Consider the following 27,508-nt stretch of genomic DNA (forward strand, 5'->3'; position numbering starts at 1 on the left):
GATCTCCCATGCAGGTGCAGGAGTCCAAGGACTTGGGTCATCTTTTACTACTATCCAGGCCACAGCAGAGAGCTGGATAGGAAGTGGAGATCCAGGACTCAAACCGGCGCCCATATGGGATGCTGGCCCTTCATGCCAGGGCATTTACCCACTGTGCCACAGCACCAGCCCCACAGATATTTCTTAATTTTGTCTTCCCATTCCTCTTTCCACCAAGAAGTCATGGACCATTTTTGTTTCATCTTAACCTTTTATTTTTTTAAAATATGGCAAGAAACTTGTAACCATCCTTTCTGAATCCAGTCCACCCAAGTTATGCTATGAAAGGGGAGAGGTTTGGGAAAGCTCCAAGCTTGAAGGCATACAGTGCTAGAAGCAGGAGGGTCATCTCCAGGCAATGGACAGATACAGAAAACTTTCTTTCTACTTTGGTAATTTTCTATTTCCATTCTCCTTGTTCTTGCCATTTGAACTCCTGTGTAGGAGACAATTAATGTCCATCTTTCTTATCTCCTAGCTCTTGGGACCTGTAGCTTCAATGATCGTGATACCTTCTGGCAAACTTCGTGTCAATGATTTCCAGTCTAAATTTCATGATTCAATGAGCAAAGGTGAAGGTAAATGAGGCTTAGATATTAGGGGGGAAAAAACAGCAAACTTTGGTGTCATCAAAGCCAAAAGAATCAATGTTTACAAATTCATTGAGAAGTTGAATCAAATTAAAATAAATAAATCCAGGGTATGCCACAAGAGTAATTATATTGAGAAAATTAGTTTTATTGGAGAAGTAGGGAGGGAAGAATGGATCAAAGAAAGTTGAAAAGTGATGGGATAGAGAGAAGCATTTTAAGTAGATTTGCTGTGAAAGAGAAGATAAATAAAGTGGTTTTCTGCAAAGGTACATGAAATCAAAAGGAGTTTTGTTGTTGTTTGATATACACTATTATTGTGCCTGATATGCTTATGGGAGTCATTCAGAAGAATCTGAGAAAGTAATGATGCAGAGAAATTCATTACAGAAGTGTTATCCTTAAGAATGATAGGCTCCTGGCCGGCGCCGTGGCTCAACAGGCTAATCCTCTGCCTTGCGGCGCCGGCACACCAGGTTCTAGTCCTGGTTGGGGCGCCGGATTCTGTCCCAGTTGCCCCTCTTCCAGGCCAGCTCTCTGCTGTGGCCAGGGAGTGCAGTGAAGGATGGCCCAAGTGCTTGGGCCCTGCACCCCATGGGAGACCAGGAGAAGCACCTGGCTCCTGCCTTCGGATCAGCGTGGTGCACCGGCTGCAGCGCACCAGCCGCGGTGGCCATTGGAGAGCGAACCAACGGCAAAGGAAGACCTTTCTCTCTGTCTCTCTCTCTCTCTCACTGTCCACTCTGCCTGTCCAAAAAAAAAAAAAAAAAGAATGATAGGCTCCTCAATAGCAGAGGAAGTTGCTTGTAAGGCCAACACGGGCATGGCTATTACAACGGGAAAAAGAGCGTGAGCTGATACACAGGTAGGTTAGCAGATCTACAGCAGGAGGTTAATCCCTCTCCCTGACAAGCGTGTCCTTGTTCTCCAAGAACATTCAGCTGCTCAGGTGCAAGTGCAGAAAAGCCAGGGTCACGTGCACACAGAGCTGGGGTTTTATCAGGAGAGCTCAGTGGAGTGGAGGATGCGGAGGGAGTCTGCAAATGAATAACACGAATCATGGGAACTGGTGATCTGAACATGCGAGAAGAATCACCAGCGTGGGTACTGGTGATCTGAACACGCGAGAGTCACCAGCAAGACTAGAGTGCTACAGTGAGATAAAAATGATGCGAATGCTTGTCGGAATACAGCAGGCTTGACAGGGAGATTTGCGAGGCTGTGTGATCCATGGTGATGACCCCTGGAAATGAGAAATCAAGAAACTGATGAGGACGCACGATGAGTCAATAAATGGTTATGCAAGTTTCTTTTTATTCTTTTTTATTTTTTTTTTGACAGGCAGAGTGGACAATGAGAAAGAGAGACAGAGAGAAAGGTCTTCCTTTGCCGTTGGTTCGCTCTCCAATGGCCGCCGCGGCCGGCGCACCGTGCTGATCCGAAGGCAGGAGCCAGGTGCTTCTCCTGGTCTCCCATGGGGTGCAGGGCCCAAGCACTTGGGCCATCCTCCACTGCCTTCCCGGGCCACAGCAGAGAGCTGGACTGGAAGAGGGGCAACCAGGACAGAATCTGGCGCCCCGACTGGGACTAGAACCTGGTGTGCCGGTGCTGCAGGCTCCGGATTAGCCTAGTGAGCCGCGGCGCCGGCCTATGCAAGTTTCTAAGGATGGTGAGGAGCCATAATGAAGAGGAAGATGGTGAGCAAGATATCAAAGTCCTAAGCAAACAACAACAAAAAGGGGTTTCTTGGGGCCAGCAATGTGGCATAGCGGGTAAAGCCGCTGCCTGCAGTACCGGCATCCTATATGGGTACCAGCTCGAGTCGCAGCTGCTCCATTTCCGATCCAGCTCTCTGCCATGGCCTGGGAAAGCAGTAGAAGATGACCCAAGTCCTTGGGCCCCTGCACCTATGTAGGAGACCCAGAAGAAGCTTCTGACTTCAGATTGGCATAGCTCTGGCCATTGTGGCCAATTGGGAAGTGAACCAGCAAATGAAGGATCTCTCTCTCTCTCTCTCTCTCTCTGCCTCTCCTTCTCTTTGTGTAACTCTGACTTTCAAATAAATAAATCTTAAAAAAAAGACGTGAGCTGGGAGGTGGGCAGCTGGCCTAGTTAAAATGCCTACAGGCCATAGCTGAGGGCTGGATTCAAGTCTTGGCTCCGGCTTCTGACAACAGATTCCTGTTAATGCAGATCCAGGGAGGCAGAGGGTGATGACTCAAGCACTTGGTCCATTCTGCTCACAAAGGAAACCTGGACTGACCTCCCAGCTCCTAGCTTCAGCATGGCCCAGCCTCAGCCGTTGTGGGCATTTGGAGGGTAAATCAGCAGATGGTCACTTTGGGTCTGTCTCTCTGTACCTCAAATTAAAAATTTCGATCTGGACTCTGTCCTTTGTTCTAGACCCTGTCTAGTGCACTTGGGCCTCATTCCTTTGTAATCATAACCTCTACTCTACCACCAATGGCTCTACTCCCAACCTGTGTGTACTGATGGTCCTCTTCCCCACTTAATGCTGTATAATTGTTCAGACCTGGTTAAGGCCACTCTTAGGATCATTGGTTACTATCCTCAACCTGTCTTCTATGACCTTGTCTAAATATGATCAGAGTCAGCAAACTTGGAAGGCTTCCATAGCCTTGGCAACTCATGACGACAGCCTAGGGTGGTTACTGGCGCCATAAACTAGAGTGTCAATTTGTTGGGTCAACAACAGGAGACACTGTGCGCTTGCTCCTGATGTGGGATCTCTGTCCTTAATGTACTGTGCATTTTGATTTACTGCTATAACTAGTACTCAAACACTATGTTTCACTTTGTGTTTCTATGTGGGTGCAAACTGTTGAAGTATTTATACTAAATTGATCTTCTGTATATAAATAGAATTGAAAATGAATCTTGATGTGAATGGAAGGGGAGAGGGGGGCGGGAGAGGGGAGGGTTGCGGGTGGGAGGGAAATTATGGGAAGGGGAAGCCATTGTAATCCATAAGCTGTATACTGGAAATTTATATTCATTAAATAAAAGTTAAAAAAAAAATAAAAAAAAAAAAAAAAAAAAATTTCGATCTGGCATTGATGAACAAAGGAGTAGAAACAATCTGAATCCTCTCTGGAAAAGGGGGACATTGACATCGTCACCTTCTGGCTTGTGATTACTGAGATATGGGCTTCTCTGTCAGAGCTGGTACCATCGGGGGGTTTCAATCAGGGCAAGAAGAGAAAAGAAAGCAGGCTCTATGCATAAGAGTTTTTGCTAAATGATGAACCATAAGTTCCAGAGTGCATGGTAGAAGAATTTTGTGGATAGGACTGCACACAGTGGAGTTGCGAATGTGGATAATAATGAATGGTGGGAGGAAAGACAGAGGCAAAGTAGTATTTAAGACATCTGGGGAATAATCCTGGTAATATATTAAAGAGGGGTAGCAATCAGTTTGAGATACGGTGCAGGTAATTTGTCTGTAAAACATAGGGCAGCTGGGGAACTGTTCCTCCCTGCGATGGGAGCAGTGGTGACCAGTGAAATAACAGATAAGAAAGCGCCCTTGAAGACTTCTTAGAAAGTGAGATAAAAATCCGTTAAAATTAAATTGAATATGTCCCTCTACCTCAGCAAGTTTGCTTCTGGGGATCTTGAATTGCACACAAATTATGTAGGACAATTTCAACAGCCGATTTTTATCATGAGTGTGCCCTAGTGCAATGGTGAAGAGCTCAATCAATGTGCTTCCTCTGTTGTGCGCTGACAGAATCCTCCCTTAAGTGTGCAGTGCTGAGATACAGTTGAAATAGCTTTACCACAGGCACATTATTCTCAGTTACAGGATGTAACAAAATACACAGAAAGACTTAACAAACATATATGTACACATTATATATATATATATTATATATATACGCATATATATATAATGAGAGATTCATCTGGTAAAAGTCAGTGGAGAAAGGAAATAAGAAATTAGATAGAAGCATGCAATAATTAAATTATAAAGCTGTATTGTGAAAGATCAATTGATTACTAATATAATTCAATCATTTGGTTTCATATTATAATGTCTGGCATCCTCAGGGGCCGGTGCTGTGACATAGTGGGTTAAGATGCTGCCTATAGCGCTGGCATCCCATATGGACACCAGTTCGAGTCCCAGCTGTTCCACTTCTGATCCAGCTCCCTGCTAATGTGCCTGGGAAAGCAGTGGAGTATGGCCCAAGTGCTTGGACCCCTGCACCCTTGTGGGAGACCGAAAAGAAGCTCCTGGCCTCCGGCATTGGCCTGCCTTGGCTGTCGCAGCCATGTGGGAAGTGAACCACCACATGGAAGATACCTCTCTACCTCTCTCTCTCTCTCTCTCTGTGCGTGTGTGTGTGTGAGTGTGTGTGTTTCTCTTTCTCCCTCTCCGTAGTTCTGCTTTTCAAATAAAGACAAAAGAAAAAAAGAAAAAGAAAACAATGTTATGGCATCCTCATGTCTTCTATGTGGAAGATAAATAGCAGGAGCAGGCGCTGCAGAAATAGAGTATTTCAGGAGCAATATTGGTAGATTAGGAGAAATGATGGAGTTCAAAATATTGACAGTCATCCCAGGGACAAACAGGGCAGCAGCAGGGAGGTCCAGATACAAAGGGCATTTCACAAGAGAAATCCTTCTACTGGTGGATAAAAATCGCTTAGTGACCATGGACAAATGGGGTCTCAGCAATTTTTTTTCCAAAGGGCTTCCTGGACATTTATTAGAGAAAGGATTGGAATAGAAAACATAGATTGTCAAGGTAATTATGTAAAGTTAAAGGACTTCTGTCATGGTACAGTTTATTGTTCTAAACAACTCATTATGGCCTGGAATCCAGCATCTTGGACTTAAAACACCTTGTCTGAATTAATCTATTCTTTGGGTGTCATCGGGATTGTTTTCAGGGGCAGCCAACTGGGTCGTTACCAACACTGTTACCTCCAGCTTTACCCGCTCTTGGATGATGTGTTTCTGAGAGCCGTGGGCTGCTAGCAGACACTGCACAGTGATGACAGATGTGGGTGTCACCCTGCAGAAACACCCAGTCAATCACAGCAATAATTCAGAAACATTACGAGGTCAACACACTGGATCACTTGTACAGATGTATTTACATACATGTGCATTGTATGTGCCTGTACACATACACACACAGTCTCACATAGTGACTTATGCTGCCTGATCCTCATGTATTCTGAAGTGCATACAAGGAACATTGGAGGTAGTTTTATGTCCAAACAGAGAGACCATCAGGAAGCTGTTAAAAGTCCATGAAGGCAGGAGAAGGAGGAGAGGGGCTCTTCTAGAATTTGCCTTTAAAAATGCGACCCTGGGGCAGGGGTTTGGGGCAGCCGTGAAGACACAACTTGGGATGCCTGCATCCAATACCGGAGTGCCTGGTTGGAGTCCCGGCTCTGCTCCTGACTCCAGCTTCCTACTAACATGCACCCTGGGAGGCAGCAGGTGATGACTCAAGTACTTGGGTCTCGGCATCCACATGGGAGACTCAGACTGAGTTCTATGCCCCTAGCCTGGGCCTGGCCCAGCCCCTGTCCCTGCAGACCATTATGGGTGGATGGACGATTTCTATCTGATGTCTCTGACTTCCAAATAATTTAAGATAAATGAGTAAATTACAATTGAATATGCATCTCTGGCCTCAGGTAACCAGGCTCTGCCCCCTGCTGTCCTGCTTCCAGGAGGGGTTCCTGTGTGCTGTTCCTTCCCTTGACAAGATGGAGAAGGCAGCCATTAGGGTGGAGAAGGCATCCAAGCATTCTGGGGAGGGGAGACCCTGCCGTTCTGACAAGCCATCCCTCGACACTACATGCTAAAAAGACTCAGACTGTAGAAACACCACATTCCCTGCCGTCATCAAGTTAAATGCATCCTTCTGTGCTGATCCCAAGACCAGTGGGTTGATCCTTTTTGGAGGAAAATATTTCAATGGCAAAAGTCTTGTTTATATAACAAGCAATAGAACCACATTATCAGAAATGACACCTGGACTAAAGTGATAATTCCCAATTCCCTTCAGAGGCCCTCTGCTCTCAGGCTGTGATGGAACCTTCAGCTGTGAATCTTTGCAGGGGAGTTTGTTTTCTGACAGGTGCAGTTCCCCACTACAAGGATCTCTGTGTCCTGCATTTGGTCATTGAGACTTGGGAGAAACAAATCAACAATGGCTCCTGTAGCCAGTACAAGATGGCAGCCTGAAAGATACATATTATTCTTTTTGATAGCGTCCATGAGAGCACAAGGGGTTACACCTACTACAAAGACTTGGCTGCCTGCAACCAGGACAAGTTCATGGAGAACGAGCTGTCCATTTGAGGGACTGGGCTCTCAAGGAACTGGGCTCCCATCCAGCCTGGGCCACTCAAGGTCCATCACTCTCCTGGAAAGCATTAATACCCATAGAAGCTACTGGAAACCATAAGGAAAGATGTAGACCAACACACCTTGCAATCAGATATGTCTCTCCCCTGAGGAAGGGGAAGTAAATGGGCTGGACTGGAATTAAGCCTTCAAGAGTGAAGTTCTCTCCAAGGTCTATCTTCCTGGCTTTTAGCTGACTGTTGCCCTTGAATCATCAGAACCTACTCACTGTGGCTGTCTTTGACAATGTGGAGCACCTGAGGTGTGACTGCTTTAGTGCTCTGTACTTCTGTGATGCCACAAAGAACTGCTGGTTTATGGGACAGCTAAATGCATCTAGGTCAGAGAGGAGAAAATACAGGCAAAGCAAAAAGTGGGGCCCAAAGGTGACTACAGGTAACAAGCATGAATGTGGGAAGCTAGCACCCAAAGCTCTTGAGTGATCGAAGCCGTGGTCCCAGAAGATGGACTGTGGTCACCATTGAGCAGGTGCCCTCTGCCCCAGGCCAGTGGGAGAGCTGAAGGCTGCTCTAAGCAAGCCAGCAGTCCACTGTGAGAAGTGGGTCCTGACTCCAGCACCATGCTGGCCCTGCAACATGGGCTGTTCTATGTTGATGGGGGCATGGTGGAAGCTTGTGGCTGCCAGTCTACTCTCAATGACTTCTACTATCTTCAAAGACAGGAGCCTGGAAGACCTCGGTGGAAATGGATTCACAAACTCAAGAAGGAGACAGACTCAGAAGAGGTAGAAAGTCTAAAACACTGGAGGTGAAGACCAGGGAAAGATTTACGGGGGAATGTTATGGTTAAAGATGGACTTAATGATGCCACTGACAGAATGCTGAGACACAAAGAAAGCATTCATTCTTCGTGGAGTATGTTCCTAGAGTAGGTTCAACGTGAAACAGGGGCAAAGGTTTTTAAGTTAAATACATGGACACAAGGGACAGGTACATGGCAGGGCGTTAAGTTGCTGCTTGGGATGTCCTCATCTCTTATTGGAGGGCATGGTTCAAGTCCCAGCTTCTGCGCTTCTGAACCAGCTTCCTATTCTGACCCTATTCCTATTCATAGGACAGGAGGTGGTGGCTCAAGTACTTGGCTCTCTGCTAGTCAATGGAAGGCCCAGATTGAGTTCCGGGCTCCTGGCTTCAGCCAGGCCCAGTCCTGCCTGCTGCAGGCATTTGGGAAGTGAACCAGCAAACGGAAAATCTCCATCTGTCTGTCTCTTTTTTTCTCTCTTTCAACAAAATGATAATAAATATACAAAATACAATTTTTTTTTAAAATTTCACTGCCAATATTCCTAATTAAGTTACTGCATTTAGGGTATAATACACTTCTGAAAGTAAATGACCATTTTTGTATAAAGATAATTTTAACATCAATATCATCATCTGAGACTTATTAGAAATAGATGCTTGATCAATGTTATATTGGATTTAAATTGGGTATTAAATTCTAGAATGGTCTTTTACAATCATCTTAAAATCTATAAATGTATTTCCAAGGCCCTTGATTAACATTTGTGTGTGCTCACAAACAGGCCCCCAAAAGTCCATGCAAAATATGTACTATAGAACTATTAGTGAATTTCAAAAAAGTTTTACACCAAAATCAAGTTACCTTTCAAGTAACAGGGTTTTTGAAGTGCCCTCATGTATTGAGCTTTAAATAATCACACAGGCTTGAATTAATCTAAATTCCTCTGTTTGGTCCTGATTTGCTTCCTACGTATTTTCTTACAAAGAACCAGGGATTCCTGAAAACACATGTTGACAAAACACATGTTGACAAAAACCTAACCAAATCATCACAGCTATTTCACTAAATCTAAATTACTTTGTTTTCATGTTAGTGGTGATAAATACAGATTCAAGTTTCCTTTTTTCTCAACAACTCATATCTTAAGGTAGACCAAATGTCCCATTAATTTCAAAGGAGGAAGATTAGACCAGAGAGGTGTAAGCAGTGTCTGGAGCGATAAGCAGCTAGACAAGAAACATGGAGAATCTCCAAAATACACTAAGCAAAAATAATAAGTAAAAACCTGAACTAACTGAAAAAAATCAAAGCTCAGAACGGCATATACAGTAGGCTACCATTGTTGTAATGCAGTGGAATTTGAATGAGAAGTTTGTCAAATGTATTTGGAAATGTCAATGACCAGACATAGGACAAGTCTGAATCAGGGCAAAACTAAAGAAATACAAAATCGTGAGACCTACTATGAAGGTAAGGTAATGAAGAGAGTGTGGCTAGCGCCAAGGCAGAAAAGTGGGCAGAAACAAGGATGTCCAGCAGTAAACAAGCAGGTCCACAGGCAGAGCACTCATGACAGCAGGGACACTCTACAGGGCAGTGAGGAAAGAACAGGCATTGCAAAAAAAGCTGCAGGGTTCACTGAATATCCATTTGGGGGAAAAACACAAATGGTTTTCCTATTAGACTAAAAAAAGGTGAAAAAACACAACAAGATTTTGGAAGAAAACATAAGTGAATGCCCCCATGTCCATAAAGTAAGTAAATGCTTCTAAAAGGACACAAAACCCTGACGTACAAAGGGAAACAAATTGGTAAACTGAGCTGTATTAGAATTAAGAACTTGTGTTCCTCAAAAGACACCATTAAGGACAAGAAAAAGCAAACAGAAAGGGTGAAGATATAAAGAATAAATATATCCCACTAGAGCTTGAAAGCCAAAAATATGAAGAACTCATACAAATCAGTAATTTTAAAAAAAATCCACAAATACAATGGGAAACAGGTAAAGAATTAAACAAATATTTCACAAAATGTTATACAGCCAATAAATATATGAAAACATGTTCAATTCATTAGTCCTCAGGGAAATTCAAAGTAAAACCCTGATGTAATATACAGGTACTAAAATTGCCATAATTAAAAAGACATTGAATATTAATTTGGGGGGAAGACATGGAAAAAATTCAATTTTCTTACTCTACTGATATGGGTACAAATTGGTATAACCACTTTGCAAAGTCATTTGCCTTTCATATTTATCCAACAGAAATACTTACATAGTTCCCCAAATCACAAGGATAAGAATGTTAAAAGATACACTACCTGTAATAGCCTAAAATGGATATCATCAACTATCGAATCAATTAAATCGTATCTATTTTTGCTGGGCAGACTGAAGCCAAGAACCCATAACTCAATCTGGATCTCCTGTGTGCTTAGCAAGGACCCAGGAACTTGAACCAACACCTGCTCCCTCCCAGAATACACATGAGCAGGAAGTTGGATCGGAACACAGGACCCAGGACTCAAGCCAGGCACGGTGAGATGGGAGGCAGGCATCTCAAGCAGCAATTTATTTGCTGAGCCAAACGCCTGCCCCTATATGTCAATTTAAAAGTTTAAGAACAGAGAAACAAAAGACACAGGTGGCAAACTTAAGTTACCGTCACTGATCAAAGACAGATAAATGGGATCATCAGGAAGGATAAAGTCAGCGGCAGGCATTTGGTCTAGTGGTTAATATGTCTGATAAAATTCCTACGTCCTACACTGGAAGGCCTGGGTTCGAGTCCTGCCTCTGTTCCCGATTTGCAGTCCCTGAAAGACAGCAGGGATGGCTCAGGTGACCAGTTCCTTCCACGCGTGCGGGAGAACGGGACTGAATCTCCAGCTCCCACTTTTGGACTAGCCAGCTCTGACCACTGTGGGTACTGGGGAGTGAACTGTGGGTACTGGGGACTCTGTGAGTCTCTGCCTCTCAAACAGGAAGGAAGGAAAGGTGAAGGAAGGAGACAGGGAGGAAGAAACAGAGAAGCAATGAAGAAAACAAAGAACAAGGTCAGCCGTGTATTCCAAACATTGTGCACAAATCAAGGAATTTATGCAAATGTATATAGACATAAATACACATGGAATATTACTCAGCAATAAAAAAGAATGGAATCCTGACATGTTCTACAATGATCATGATGCCAAGTGAAATAAGCCAGACACAGGAAGACAAATGCCCTGTGTTTCCTCTCATAGGCAGAAGTTAATATATATAGAATAGTAAAAGTGTGTGGGTGTCATATTGTTTCATATACAGATAGTTATAAATATCTTCAATGAACTAAACCCTCTACACAATAATATATCCTTCTTTAGTCACTTTATGATCTTTGAATTGAATCCCATGTAATCAATCAAATCGATTTGTAGATTTGGATTTTTAAAAGTTTTTATTTACTTTATTTATTTTGAAAGTCAGAGTTGAGAGTGAGTGAGAGGCAGGCAGACAGATCTTCCATCCACTAGCTTACCCTCCCAGATAGCTGCAATAGCCAGCACTGGACCAGGCAGAAGCCAGGAGCTTTTCTGCATCTCCCACGCGGGTGCAGGGCCCAAGCACTTGGGCCATCCTCCACTGCTTTCCCAGGCCATTAGCAGGGAGCTGAATCAGAAGTGGAGCAGCCATATGGGATTCCAGCATCGCAGGTGGTGGCTTTGCCTACTGTGCCACATCACTGGCCCCTTTATTTGGATCTTGATTCAAGAAAACCAACTGTCATAAAGACATACGTACAAAATTGAGAAACTTTAACATGGAATGACTATGACATGTGATTGAAGAATCACTATAAACGTATTACAGTCATGGCTTATAAAAGTTAAAGATATTATTGGATTATTTATGGACAGTATATATACATAATGCCAGGCGTCTGATTCAAAACACACCAAAAAAGCAAAGAGGTGGTGATCTATGAAACAAGATTAGACAATTGTTGATGATCGTGGGTACGCTGCAATGTGTTCACAGTGGTTTGCTTTGGAGGGTGTTCCAAATTTTGCACATCAAGACTTACCCCATCCTTAGCTCTCACCAGGAGATCGTAGGTGGCTGGATCCCTCTCCCTGTCCATGTCTTGAGAAACACAGATGCGCCCATCCTGCGGGTCAATCGAGAAGGCATGAGGCGCCTCCTGGCTTTGGAATCCAGCATAGAGCGCGTACTCCACAAAGCCATAGAGCCCGGCGTCTGCATCGGAGGCTTTCACCTGCGGGACACGGGGTTGGTCAGCAATGCGAACACAACTTCAGCTGCCCATGACTTAGCACAGTGACCGGCACAGCCTGGGGCAGCCCCCAGAGCTATTCACAAGGCACAGACTTTGGTTTTGCATCTTCTCTCGCTTCCTTCAGCAACAACGCCCCCTCTATGTTCCTTTTCTGCTCACTCCCCTTCACCCACTCCAGTACTTTCCTGTGATGTACCAGTCTCAGCTCCCCAGGACTCAGCTCTGGGTTCTTCTGCCCTCTTTTTTTTCCTTTCACTACACTAACGTGACCTTGTCCCACCTCAATGACAACATCCACGTAGCTAAGGACTCAACAACACATCTACTGCTGCCTCTCCGCCTCAGGTTGCCAAGTGACGGGTTCAGGGCACCACTCTCTTTCAGGGCAGCAAAGGAAGTCAAGGAAATTGTACGATGACTAGACATCCAATACAAATGACAGAATCCATCCTGGAGTGTGAGGGAATCCCTCAGGCCAGGTTTTCTTGTGGGAATAAGGATCGGGTGTTGGGGGGCACTGTACCATCTGGCAAACTCATTACTACATGACTCGCCCTGCAGGCACCGGGAGGAATGAAGTCCAGCCCATACTCTGCTTGACCAATCAGGCACACTGACAGGCAGCTGTCAACACCCAGAAGAAAGAGCACTTGTGCTTCACGGATGAGGACTGTTTGTGTTAGCTGCAGTCCTGTGTTGAGTAGAAACGACTAAGCAACTCCAATCATGAAACATTTAACTTATTCATACTAACTGTGAAAATACACAATGAGAAATAGGATAGGCTCTCTAGAAAAGATCAAAAAAATTCTCCAGCTCCTGGGCTCCGTCTAATTCCTTTGGCTTACAGCTCAATTAATGTACCAGCAAACATCTACATAACATTTACAATAAAAGAAGCACTTCACGGAGTGGTTGCTTTGTCTAGCATTTACAACACCACTTGGGACAGCTGCATCCCTCATCAGCATGCCTGGGTTTGAGTCCTGGCACTGCTCCTGATGTTGACTTCTTGCTAATGTAGAATCTCAGAGACAGCAGATGATGGCTCAAGTATTTGGGTCCCTATCAGCCACGTGGGAGACCCAGATTAAGCTCCAGGCTCCTGATTTCAGCAGATCCAGTCCTAGTCATTACAAGTATTTCAGGAGTGAATCAGTGGATAGGATGGCTTGTTCTCATTCATATTCTCATTCTCATATTCTCTCTCTCTCTCTCTCTCTCTCTCTCTCTCTCTCCCCCCTCTCTCCCTCCCTCTCTCTCTCCCTCTCTCTCTTATACAATAAATAAGAGAAGACCATGAAGGAAGGAAAGAGAAACAAAGAGAGAACAAATTATTAAAAATACTCTTCATGGCTGGCGCCGCGGCTCAATAGGCTAATCCTCCGCTTGCAGCACCGGCACACAGGGTTCTAGTCCCGGTTGGGGCGCCAGATTCTGTCCCGGTTGCCCCTCTTCCAGGCCGGCTCTCTGCTGTGGCCCGGGAAGGCAGTGGAGGATGGCCCAAGTGCTTGGCCCCTGCACCCACATGGGAGACCAGGAGAAGCACCTGGCTCCTGCCTTCGAATCCGCGCGGCAGCCAGTGGAGGGTGAACCAACGGCAAAGGAAGACCTTTCTGTCTCTCTCTCACTGTTCACTCTGCCTGTCAAAAAAAAAATACTCTTCTAAAATCTTAGCATGTATTTCATAATTTACAACCAAAAGATATTAAATCCATTCTGCAGATCAAAAAGTCCGGGTCAGAGAGTTTATGTAACTCTTCAAAGACCCCTTATCTAGTAAGTTCCAAAGCTGAGATTTGTATCTGGACAGTTGGCAACACAGCCCACACTCTCAATAGCCGTGCTCTCAATGGCCATGTTCTGTATGCTGCCTCCTTATAGTGTGAAGCTTTGTCACTACATTCTTTATTCACTGCCCAGATGATCCCAAATATTGTGACTTTGCTCCAATGCAGAGTATGCTAGGGCTCGTGTGATATTATCCCAAACAACTATTCAGCTCACATGCATGTAGCTTTGTCACCATAATGTCACTGACATGAAGAAAGCAAAAGGTAGACAGCTATACACTTTCGTTTGAGCTGAACTTTCTATTCTACATGGTCAAATTCCAACTGAGCTGTAAAAAGAAAAATAGATGAAATGATGACAGTTGGAAATAATACAGCAGATCAATTCAGAAAGTCTAACATCCAAGTAACAAATGTCCCAGAAAGGGAAAAAGAACAGAGACTATGAAATAAAAGGCCAACTATTTCTTTGGTTCACAGGGGTGTGTATTGGCAGAGTCCCCAGTGTCACCGTAACAGGGAGAGGAAGAAGCCCTCTGGCTTTTAATTTCCTCATCCCAGAAGTTAGGTTCAGGGCACATTTCACTGGACAGAACTAGCTACCTGAAGCCAACCTAAATGCAAAGGAGGCTGGGAAATACATCAGATCATAAGGATAGTTAGTGAATATAGGGGACTCTGCCCTAAGTGACATTTAGTCTACAATATATACAGACAGACACCCAAGATCATGCAGTTCTGCAAGTAGCCTCTACTAGGTAGCGAAACAACCAAGTGAACCTTACACCCTGAAGAGATGCTCCTTGGCTTCTTACTACAGAGTTAATTTGGGGGAATAACACTTGACAGGCCTGCATATTTCTGTAAGGCCTTTTGGAGGGAGGAAAAATAAAAGACAGTCTCACCACCTGCGTTATTAGTATTCCCATTGCACTCGTTAACTCTAGATTGAAAAAGAGAAAAAAGGGACTACTTTTAATCAATACAGGAGCTATGCCTTAATGTCAACACTTCTCAAATGAAAATGCTTCTCAGTAACACATCCAACAACTACAGCTCTCCACTGACCTCCCCTTCCTCCCACGCTATCCTGAGCAGGTAACTGGACTGTGACTTCCAGGGCTGTCCTTCCACGTAGTCTCGGGCAGTGGTGCTCAACCAGGGGCATGCTGTCCCCAAGAGGACATCTGGAAATGTGTACAGACTTTCTAAAAAAATCTTCACAACTGGGAAAGGCTTTCTACTGGCAGCTGGGGGTTTGCAACCAGAGGTGATGCTCAACATCCTGTAATGCAGAAGACAGACTCCACAACAGAGATTATCTGGCCCCCATGTCAGTGATGCCTAGTTGAGGATCCATGGCCTCTTGGTAATTGGCAATATTGTTTTCCCTCTTTCATTGCCTTTATTCTTTTCAACTGATAATACAGTCCTTTAAATTTACCTTCACTCTCATCTATTTTTTAATAAGCAGCTTATCTATTAAATTTATAGAGAAACTTACATGGAAGAGATTACTCCAATTCTTTTGTTCAATCTTTTGTTTTATCCAGTATGTCATTTTTATAGTTTTACTTAATAAAAACCTGTACTATACACTTTCTATCAGCTTTAACTATTCTTATTCACGCCTAATCTACTCTACTGCCAGCATATAATTCCAAGAGATTTGCATACATAATTCAGGATTCATTACGTCTTGGTACATCAATGGTCACTTGGGTGCATGACTGCTAATTAAGCAAGTAGCTTCCAGGCCACTATTACATGAGCAGATACTGAAAAATATGTGCTTTACAATTATGGGGGAAATAAGACTCTCATTACAGAGCAGTACACAGCTGTTTTAAAAGCTCATTTCTTCAAAAAGAACAAAGGCAATGACTCTCATTCTGGGATATATACATAAAAATTCAGCATTTTTCTTCTCAGTCCCAGTGAGTCACCTTAAAACCTTCTATGGTATACAACAAAACCTGGGAGCTCACAGAGAACAAGCACTCAAATGTCAGGAACTTGAGTTGAAAATCAAGACTGAAAAAGAACTGACTCCATTCAACTTAGGAGTTATTGGTCATCCAATGGATCCAAGGAAAAGGTCATGTGATGATTCCATCAAGGGATATTAAGAGTTCCAGAATATTTGCACTCTCTCCTTTTTAATAGATTTGTTTATTTATTTGAAAGGCAGTTACACAGAGAGAGAAGGAGAGAGAGAGAGAGGGAAAGAGGTCCTCCATCCGCTGGCTCACTCCCCAGATGGCCGCAACGGCTGGAGCTGCGCTGATCCAAAGCCAGGAGCCAGGAGCCTCTTCAGTGTCTCCCACGTGGGCACAGGGGCCCAAAGACTGGGGCCATCTTCCACCGCCTTCCCAGGCCACAGCAGAGAGCTGGACCGGAAGCGGAGCAGCAGGGACTCGAACAAGCGCCCATATAGGATGCTGGCACTGCAGGCGATGGCTTTATCTGCTATGCCACAGCGCCGGCCACTAGAATATTCTCTCAGATATCTGGAAATTTGTTCACTCTCACTTTGTCAAAATTATTCACCCTGTACAATCAGCTAATGCACTTGTGTTATTCTTCTTAGTAGATGGGCTAAACCAGAAAATCCACAAATGTCTCCACTACAAAGAACTAAACTCCAAATACATTTGTTTATTCTCTTGTGATGGCTGTTAATAATTTAGTAACCTCAAGTCCCAAAGACAATATATACATATTCTAAACATATGGTAGCCCCACTAATTTCAACTTGATTGAAAAACAAATATTCATTGTCTTTAAATTCCAAACCCACTCTCAGCCTTTAATTGCATGCATTAGCCAATGATTGCGCATATAAAGATAAGTTTCCTTACTCTCACTTTCAAGACCATTTTTTCATGCAGACTACTGGCAAAGCAAACAACAAGGAGTCAAAAGTGGGGTAGGAGTAGTGATCTCATTGTGTGCTGGCAGTTCCGATTCCGAGTTTCAGAATCACAAAATAAGAATGTATTCCTCCCAGGTGTTACCCCAGAATGATGACCTACCACTCCTTAACAACATATTCCACCTATGAATATTGAGTCTTGAATGGCCTGAAGTAACTTGGCATCTTTAGGGCTTGTATCTATGAATAGCCATTGGCTGATCCATAAAACTTAAGCAATTTGAGTAATACAAAATGGAAATGATTTTGTGAAAGCTTTGAGAGGAAATCTCAATGAGTAAATAAGCTTGCTGGACCTTTTCTCCAGAGATATCTGTTTAAATCAAAGCAAGAAGGACCTAGCTTTCATGCTGTGAATTGGGCTCCAGAGGAGATCATGGGAGGCTTTTATCCCTGGATCCCCTCCCAGAGCCAGCTTATAGCATGCTCAACACACCCCTGTGCTCGGACCTCCCCTTAGTTCACTGTATCAGAATGAGATGAACCTGACAGTTTTCACTTTAAACTTACTCTGACTTAGAACTGGTCTCTTTTCAGCTGATCTTGGCTAGTTTGATGGAGAGCTGATGAAAGCACAAAGCATCAGTTTAATGCTAAGATTACCCTGATTTAATTATTGGCTTTCCAGAATTTAAGGAATTGGTATCACTTCCCTCACTGTAACATCTAGGTAAGGATTCTTGCCTATGAATGTGTCACAGAAATAGGAGACAAATTGAGAACACGAATCCTTGCAACTTTTCTTCAGTGTTTCACAAGGGGAATGGGTCTACTTGTCTGCAGCACACTTAACAGCCCCCATCTGAGCAGTTCTCAGCCTTGGGTGGGGCAGCCTCAGGGGGTCACACACCCAGCCACTCAAATCAGATAAAGCCTACCTAAAAGGCCTGGGGAGACTTTAACTTTTAACTTTAACTTTTAACTTTAACTTTGCCTTTTACCTAATCCTAAGCAAACTATCTCTTAATTCAGTGAGATATTTTAGTGAAACTCAGAGCCTGATCAAGGGGAAAATAAAAGACACAAAAACATGCTAGGAAAAACGGTAGCAATATAGACGAAATTTAAAATCATTCACTTTATTTTTTCTTTTATGATTTATAAAGTTTCTAACATGAGTTTATTGAGATTTGCTTGAAGAAATAAAGTGATGACAAAACACACAGAAAATGTCAATCGGGAAAGGAGAAATCATGAAGTAACCTTTCACCTTTGAAGGGCTCAGCCAACTTCTGATCCTAACAGCTGGAGAGGGACGACAGTGTCCCCGTGGAAGCTGGGTTCAGCTGGGGACTACAGCGGCTGTAAGTATGCCATTCTCTGAACTCAACTGGGCACATTCACCAACAACCTGTTCTCGCTGACTCTAACGTGCACGGCTGGGTCCTTACATTCTGTGTATCAGTGGTATCTCGTACAGGTTGTAAGGCCGCCACAAAACACACCAAACACCAGAGTAAGGGAAAGTTTATTGGGGGAAACCTGACAGACTGGAGAGAAGGGACAAAGAAGGAAAAGAGGGAGAAGGAGAGTGTAAGAGAGATCAAGAGAGAGAGATGGGGAGATGGGGAGATGGGGAGATGGGGAGATGGGGAGGAGGGGAGGAGGGGAGAAGAGGTCAGGGGAGGAAGGGAGGAGGGGAGGGGGGAAAGGAGGGTAAAGAAGGGGGGGGAAGGGGAGGGAGAGGGGGAGGGGAGGGAACAGGTCCTTATAAAACTTTGCCAGGGGGTGGGCAGGGAAGTAGGAGCATCGAATCCCATTAGGATGGGGGTGGGGCTAACACCGGTGGTTGGGCCATGTGGCCACCTGGCTTCCAGCAATGGCAGTGGGGGCTAGAACCTAGGATGGTGTCAGGGTGTAGATCGCGCCATAAGACTGCGCCATTTTCCTAACACAGGTGGTCATCTCCTCCCCCTGAACTTCACCGACCCCCCTTCAGTTTCCTTTACTGTCTGTCTTCTCCTTGCCTCTGGACACTGGAGTGCCCCAGAACTCAGTCTTGGAACTGCTTTTCTTTCTTTCTTTTTTTTTTTTTTTTACAGGCAGAGTTAGTGAGAGAGAGAGAGACAGAGAGAAAGGTCTTCCTTTTTTCATTGGTTCACCCCCCCAAAATGGCCGCTACAGCCAGTGCGCTGCGCCAATCCGAAGCCAGGAGCCAAGTACTTCCTCCTGGTCTCCCACACGGGTGCAGGGTCCAAGGACTTGGGCCATCCTCCACTGCCTTCCCAGGCCACAGCAGAGAGCTGGACTGGAAAAGAAGCAACCGGGACAGAACCAGCGCCCCAACCAGGACTAGAACCCGGAGTGCAGGTGAAATTAATCTATTTATTTTCATTCTATTTGAAAGGCAGAGAGACAGAGAATCTTCCATCTGCTGGTTCACTCCCCAAACTCCTATACAGCCAGGGATGCGCCAGACCAAAGCCAGGAGTGGGGAACCCCACCTGGGTCTCGCACATGGGTGACAGGGACCCGACTACCTGAACCATTACCTGCTGCCTCCCGGAGAGTACGTTAGCAGGAAGCTGGAATGAGGAGCAGAGCTGGGACTGAAACCTCCCTCTCTCATATAGGATGAAGTGTCCCGAGTGGCATCTTAACTGCTATACCCACCCCTGCTGTGTTTCTCAGGGGGCTGGACGATGGCACACCCCAAAGTTAAGTCTATGTCCTAATCTCTAGAACCTACGAATACTGTCTTATAAGATACAAGAGTGACCATTACCTTATGCGGCAAACCACAAGGCTAATTTAAGATTTTAAGAGAGCAGCTTGTCCTGGATTTCTGGGTGACCCCTAAATGCCACCAGAAAGACAGAGGCAGATCTGACAGGACAGAAGAGGGAGGGACCATGTGACCACAGAGGCAGAGACAGAGGGACGTGGCGCACTGACAACCTTGAGAAGCCGGAAGAGATAACGGTGGAAATAGGTTCTCTCCCAGAACCTCTCCAAGAAGCCGAGCCCTGCTGAATTCGGGGACTTTTGGTCTCCAGGGCTGTGAGAGACAACGCTTTCTGTTGTTTTCAGCCACCAAACTCAGGTAATTCTTAGGGTGCCCCTAGAAACTGACAGATAGACTGAGTGACCTGACCCAGATCCCTGGCATCAAGCCAAGCTCTACGCTGTAACTCCTGATTCTGCATTTCCATCTGTGCCCCAGACTTGGGCATCACCAACTCACCTCTCGGATGTCCCTCTTCACGGGAAACCCTGTTTCTCACCCCCACTCCTCCTCACAATCTACAATCCTCCCAGGCTGCTGAGCCAACAGAACATCATTCATGTTTTACAACAGCCAGAGAAACGTGGTTAAATTAAACCAAATCCTGTTGCTCTCCGAAGCAGAATCTTTCAATGGCTTTGCACCATACCCAGTAAAATCCAACTCTCATCTCACACCCTACCTTATCCCCCACTACACCCTGATTCCCTCATCCTCTCTGGACATGCTCATCACCTTGCTGGGGCTAGAATCCTTCTGCTTATTCCTACCTCAGGGCCTTTGCACCTGTTAGTGTCCCTGCCTGGAGGGCTCTCTTGAGTTTTAGTACATCTTGCTCCCTCATTGCTTTCAAGTCTCTGTACAATACTACCTAGCCACCCAGGCCTTTCTGGATCACCCTACTCAACAACCGTGTCATCTTCACTTGTACCAAACACTTCCGTTCTACCTCACTTTGCCCTTCTTCAAAGCACTTATCTTCCACTTCATACTGCATTCTATATTTTATTGATTTAATGAGAATTATATGTCTTTCCCACGGATGTTTAGGCTCCAGGGAAAGCATTATACCTACCTCACTCCCTACTGCTTCTCCAGCACCCACAGCACTGCTACCTGGCTCACGGCAGAGGTACTACAAATGCAAATGTTTGGCTTGGGTATTGTGCGTAAGACATGGGCAGGTTTAAGAAGTAAGATTCATCACTTTCCCTCTGATCTTTTGGGAAAAAACAAACCTAAGAACATGACATTTTCTAATGCTTGCCGAATATTCATTGAAGAATAATTTTTGTAATCCTACAACACAATTTATGAACCAACCTATGTTATCATAGACTAAAGCTCATCATGTTTTTTCAAAGTCAATAAAGTGCTACAATTAAAAGTAGTTTGACAAAATAATGTTCTTTTTTAATAAAAGAAAACATTCTCAAGCCATGCAGGACTACCAGTATTGAGAGGTAGCAACAGAACTGCTCTACTTTCAAAATATTTTTAACTTACTTATGTAAGAAGAGAGAATGAGTCTGAGAGAGCCCATCCATTGGTTTACTCCCCAAATGGCCACAATAATCAGAGCTGAGCTAACCTGAAGCTGGGAACCAGGAACGCCAGATCCAGGGCTCTCACTGATGACAAAGACTCAAGTCCTTAAGCTGTCACCTACTGCCTCGCGGGTATACATCATCAAGAAGCTAGAATTGAGAGCAGAGCCAGAATTCAACCCTGGGCTTTCTGATGTGGAAAGCAGGTATCCCAAACTGTGTCTGGACCACTGTGCAAAACACCCACCTTAAAAGTTTTACCTTTTCAAGATGCCATTTTCAGCAGAGGTTGAATAGGGTATATCCTCAAGAGACAGCCCCTCCCCTCACATACGCACATACAAAGTTATGACACCATGTTTGTACCACATTACCTAGAGAATGGGAACAAGAAACCACTAATCCCACCACTAATAATTATCCTCGCTCCCTCTCCCATAAAAGCAGCTGAAGTGAAGAGACAGAGTGCCAAAAGAGGCGAGGGGGCAACTTTCCTGTGAAGCGTGACAAAGTAGACAATTAAAACAGTGTGATCTCAAGACAAAGAGTTGGCGGACAGATCAATACCGCGCTAGCAAAACCTGAAACAGAGCTTGGCAACACCAAACATTTTCGTACGGCAAAGGAAACCACCCAGGAATGTGGCTTTATCCACTTGAGTGCTAGAAAAATTCATGAAGTGCATAGGGAAAAATTAAGTTTGATATTAGCCTCACACAAAAAGAAGTCCTACACAGACATGCTAAAAGTAAATAATGAAATCATTTAAAGCCCAAAGAATACCTAAGGGAATATATAGCTGATCCTTATAGTGGAAAGAAATTTCAAAGCAAAACGGAATTTCAAAACTAAAACATATGGATAAAAGCCAGAGGAAAAAGTGAAAACAATGACTATATAAACATTTAAATCTCCAATATGTCAAAAATATCATACACAAATATTTAAAGGCAAATTAGATAGGATATCTTCAGCCAATCTACATGAAAAAGTTAATATGGAAAGAAGCCTTTAAAAATACAAATACTGATTGCCTAAGACAAAAAAAAAAAAAACCCATAACCATAGGATGTGAACAAAGAAAGATACTTTTCACAGAAAAAGAAATATATTTAAGGTATTTAGAAATCAAATAAACAAAAAAGTATTATTTTTGCCATGCAAATTGCTATTCATTAAAATAGTAAGTGATGGAAAAGATATATTAAATATGCACTCATTTTTACAGCCTATCTGGAACTTTGTACTGTGGGTGAAAAACATTTCAAAAAGTTTACATAAAGAAAAACAATGCATGGATTTCAAAATGTTTTGTGCCATAATACACTTGTCTTTTAATTCCGTTTTCCATGAACTTTTTTCTATTTCTTTAAAAGATTTGTTTACTTATTTGAAAGGCAGAGTTACAGAGACAGGGAGACACAGAAAGAAAAAGAGAGCACGCACACGCATGCTCTTCCATCTACCGGCTCACTCCCTAAATGGCCGCAACACCTGGGACCTGGCCAGGTAAGAGCCTGCACCTCCATCTGGGCTTCCCATGTGGGTGGCCAGGGCCCAACCACTTGGGCCATCTTCTGCTGTTTTTCCAGGTCATTAGCAGAGATCCAAGCCTTTAGCAGGGAACTGGATTGGAAGTGGAACAATGGGGTCGCAAACTGGTACCACATGGGATGTCAGCTTTGTAGGCAGCAGCTTAACTGGCTGCGCCACAGCACTGGCCACTACTAGTCCATCATTTTTGCCTTTTAATTGGAGAATATTAAAAGTGTTTATCAGATCTACCTTTGGTTATAAGATTTTTTTATTTAAAAAAACTGTAAACAACATAAAAAACCATCAAAATGCACTTGATTCATTTTGTTGCTACATGGTAGAATTCGATGCATTTGTTAAAAAGAACAAAGCAGATATACATGCACACGCATAGAAAAACAACCAGGATATAGTGTAAAGAATAAAAATTGTCAAACTGTGTGAGCACAACAAGCCCATAATTTTGAATTTAGAAGATACCATATGTGGTACATTGGTCCCATTGCTTCGGATCCTAGGACTTCACAAGAACAAAGAAGGAGAGGGCATTGTATACCACTCCCCACGTGGCGCACTGGAGGGTGGCGCACTGGAGGGCTAATGCGGGAACGCCCTATATAGTGGGATCTCTGATCTTTCCTTGGGTACTCTATGCCAGCCAGAGCTTCTGCCTCACTTCCCGTTCTGGACTAGAATCACCCTTCTCCATTCTAGAACCAAAATTTGACAGATCAGAGGATTGTTGCTGTCAGGTTTGCCAGAGAAGAGAACATGCTGAAAAAGAGAAGGATTACAAAAGGCAGGCAGGGGGCTGGTGCTGTGACACAGCAGGTTAAGGCTGCCGCCTGCAGAGCCAGCATCCCACATGGGTGCCAGTTCTAGTCTCAGCTGCTCCTCTTCTGATCCAGCTCCCTGCTGTGGCCTGGGAAAGCAGAAAAGATGGCCCAAGTCCTTGGGCCCCTGCACCCTTGTGGGAGACCTGGAGGAAGCTCCTGGCTCCTGACTTCAGATCGGCTCAGCTCCAGCCACTGTGACCACTTGGGGAGTGAACCAGCAGATGGAAAGACCTCTCTCTCTCTCTCTGTCTCTACCTCTCTCTGTAACTCTGTCTTTCAAATAAATAAAAAACCAAGTAAATCTTAAAAAAAAAAAAGGGCAAAGTATGATTCCCTAAGAAAGCAGGCATATGCATATAGGAAGGAAAGCCCAGGTCAGGAGGCAGGCCAAATGGGCAACTTGCTAGCACCCCACCAGACTCCTCAACACCCTGGCTGGACGCCACAGCGACTGGACTGCCTTGCAAGGATCCAGAGTAAAAGGGTGCATGACGTAGCTGGGGCTCCCCGGCAGAGGGAGAAAACCAGACCCCACTCTCCCTGCGTTCAGCTGTTCTTGTCTGGCGTGAGCAGCAGTGGATGGGCCACGTGGTACCACCTGAGCTGCTGAGAAGCAAAACTCACTTACTCCTGACCAGTATCCTAACTCAAGAGAGAAGGCCACTGTGCAGAGTTACGTAACTGTTAACTGTTTTCGGAGAAAATTAAAATTTGAATAATATGCCCCAAACCACTAACAGGTGTTCTCCCTTGGGATGCAATCATGAGAACCGCTCACTTACCAAATGGCAGGCTTTTATAAACAATGTTTTATAATGAGCCTGGTTTACTTTATGTCACGTGACTGTGAAAGGGCCACCCTCTCCCCATCCCACCGGCAAAGGCCACCCTGACATGCCTGTGAGGTCCACAGCGGGGAGCTGGTTGCTGGGATTTTTTTTTCCAGGAGATTCATGTTTAAGCATCTCCTCCTCTTTTGGGATTGAGGATCATAAATCGGAATCATTTCATTTTATCTTTTAGTTATAGCTCTTCTGTGTAAGTTTGGTAGAACAGAAATATCTGAAGTTTATACACGGAGGTCTTCTGTGGAATGATGCACCCCCAGATATAAACACCGACACGTGTGTTCCAAAGTCAAGGGAGGCTCCTGGATTTGAAAGATCCTAATGAAAAAGACAAACAGCGGAAGGCAAAAGGAGTAAATCCACAACTTAAACTCTGAGGAGCGGGAGTTCCAGTATGGACTCTGATTTAATGAGCCATGGTTCACTGCTTCAGTTTTCACACCTGCAGAAGAATTACAATGCTGGACGGTAAGGTTCCCAGACTTAGCGTCATCCTGCCGGGTTGGGTGTCCTGGAGGAGATGCAAAAGGCAGCGCCTATAGGTCTGACGATGCGAGCCAGGCATACACAGCTTCGCCTCCCAGCCCTCCAATACCACTGCTTTTACAGAACTGCAAATGTCTTTACTGTGAACAGGGCACCTAGAGAATTTCCTAGTGCTTTTCAGTGTACCCTTCACATAAAGACCCAAATGGAAACCATTCCCTCGAGGCTCCGTGGCAGAGAAAGCCAACGATGCTTCTCCCGGGTAGTGGGGATGTTTCTAACTCAGGGACTTCATGAACGTTACCACCACGCTGAATCTGTACTGGCTTTAAAACACAGACAATCCTGCGGCACCTACTTCCATGTTCTAAATTCTCCCTAAAGACATCTTATGATTCCATGTCACTTTCTTTTTGACTTTTTTTTTTTAAATCTACTTGCGAGGCACACGTGCACACACATACACACACACATGAAAGGAGAGGGACATGGAAAGAGTGGAGCCAATAGATATGCACGTTATAAACATAAGAGCTGTATGATGGATAACTTATCAAGAATGTAAACCTGGAGATGTTTTTTAAGCCAAAAAAGATCAACAAATAGTGATAAACATTATTTAAATGAGTTAAACACAAAGCCCATTCCTTGCAGGTTAGAACCTTTGCCTGTTGACTAAGGTACCAGTTGCTGTTCTACTCATTTTAAGTCAATAGATGGGCCTGAAATATGTTAGTTGGGAAAAAAAATGAGACTCATACTCATACGTTAACCCACATACAGGATATAGGGACAAAGACAGCATAGTAAATGTTTATTTAAAACCAAAGAATGGCCGGCACCGTGGCTCAACAGGCTAATCCTCCGCCTTGCAGCGCTGGCACACTGGGTTCTAGTCCCGGTCGGGGAGCCGGATTCTGTCCCGGTTGCCCCTCTTCCAGGCCAGCTCTCTGCTATGGCCCGGGAAGGCAGTGGAGGATGGCCCAAGTGCTTGGGCCCTGCACCCCATGGGAGACCAGGAGAAGCACCTGGCTCCTGCCTTCAGATCAGCACGGTGAGCCGGCCGCAGCGCGCTGGCCGCAGCGGCCATTGGAGGGTGGACCAATGGCAAAGGAAGACCTTTCTCTCTGTCTTGCTCTCTCACTGTCCACTCTGCCTGTCAAAAATAAAAAATAAAATAAAATTTAAAAACCAAAGGGTTCAGGGACTGGTGCTGTGGAGTAGCAGGTAACCTGCAGTGCCAGCATCCTGTATAGGCACCAGTTCTGGTCACGGTTGCTCCACTTCCAATCCAGCTCTCTGCTGTGGCCTGGGATAGCAGTTGAAGATGGCCAACTCCTTGGGCCCCTGCATCCACGTGGGAGACCAGGAAGAAGCTCCTGGCTCCTGGCTTTGGACCGGCACAGCTCCGGCCGTTGCAGCCAATTGGAGAGTGAACCATCGGATGGAAGACCTCTCTCTCACTCTCTCTCTCCCTCTCCTCTCTCTGTGTAACACTGACTTTCAAATAAATAAATAAATTTTTTTTAAAAAAAGGTAAACACAAGATGTTTCGAGGCCACTGCCATGTAAGAAAGCATACTGAATTACAGTAAGCAGTTTCTGGGAAGTAGGAGTTGTCCTAAAATAAGAAAATATAGTAAAGACAAAACCCAGTAACATAGTCACTGACTGTTAGCAAATATTTGGTGCTACATGATCGCATGTGCTACACTTTCACAGTACGCTTGTTGGCACCAGCATCACCACAGGCATGTGAGTAATGTGTTGCACTATGATGTTGTGATAGCTAAGATGTCACTAGGCGAAAGGAATTTTCAGCTCCATTATGATTTTGTTGGACTACTGTTGTATACACGGTCTCTTGCTGACTGATACGGCATTACGCCACACAAGACCATAATAATATCTGTGTATCCAAATACTCCTGATGCATATAAGGATAATTCTTTGGTTACAGACAGATCCACACTAAAGAATTTAAAAATTAATTTAAGCGGGGCTGACACTGTGGTTTAGCGGGTAAAGCTGCTGCCTGCAGTGCCGGCATCCCATACGGGCACCGGTTCTAGTCCCGGCTGCTCCTCTTCCAATCCAGCTCTCTGCTGTGGCCTGGGAAAGCAGTAGAAGATGGCCCAAGTCCTTGGGCCTCTGCACCCATGATCTTTAAAAAAAAATTAATCTAAGTAAGATGGATCAGGTAGTTGACAAAAACCAAAACGATACCCATCCATTGAAGTGATTGTCTTTCAAATCTGTAATCAGAGAAAGCGGTGGTGAATGGCAAGGCTGGGAGAGGGTGTACTCATCCTTCTCTCCCGCTGCTCCATTGCTAAAACTCACGGGAATTCCTCAGGACCACCAATATCTTACTCCAGGCCAGGATAACACAATTTGTTTCTGAGATATATTTGAATCAGGACTATTCCTCTTAGAGAGAATGAGCTGGAATGTCTACGTCAGGGCCGCAGGATGACCGCTGGTGGTGGGGAACGAGGAGCCTGGATGCCTCAATCCTGATTTCCCTGCTCACCTGCTACGTGATCTGGGGCCGTGACGTCACTTTCTCTGTGCTTCAATTTTACACAATAAGAGAAAAACCCAATTGCAACCCAACTGAATATCTTAACCAATAAGGGTTTTGCCCATTCCCCTTGACAAGAAGTCTGGGTGCGTGGAGGGCTGAGCAGAAGTAGGAAGTTGCAGGACTGGTTAATTAAACAGCTCAGCAATCCCTT

At 44.5% G+C, this 27,508-nt stretch overlaps 1 protein-coding gene across 1 annotated transcript in view; it reads right to left on the reverse strand.

The window, feature by feature from the left end:
• The window catches only part of DCHS2 (dachsous cadherin-related 2), a 315,764-nt gene that overhangs the window by 142,832 nt on the left and 145,424 nt on the right, over positions 1–27,508 (reverse strand). The window contains exon 2 of the mRNA XM_062199052.1: positions 11,852–12,043. Within this exon, the coding sequence (XP_062055036.1) occupies positions 11,852–12,043 (192 nt within the window). The remainder of the gene's footprint in view (positions 1–11,851; positions 12,044–27,508) is intronic.

The sequence above is a fragment of the Lepus europaeus genome, chromosome 8 (genome assembly GCF_033115175.1).
Source record: "Lepus europaeus isolate LE1 chromosome 8, mLepTim1.pri, whole genome shotgun sequence".
NCBI classification, from domain to species: Eukaryota; Metazoa; Chordata; class Mammalia; order Lagomorpha; family Leporidae; genus Lepus; species Lepus europaeus.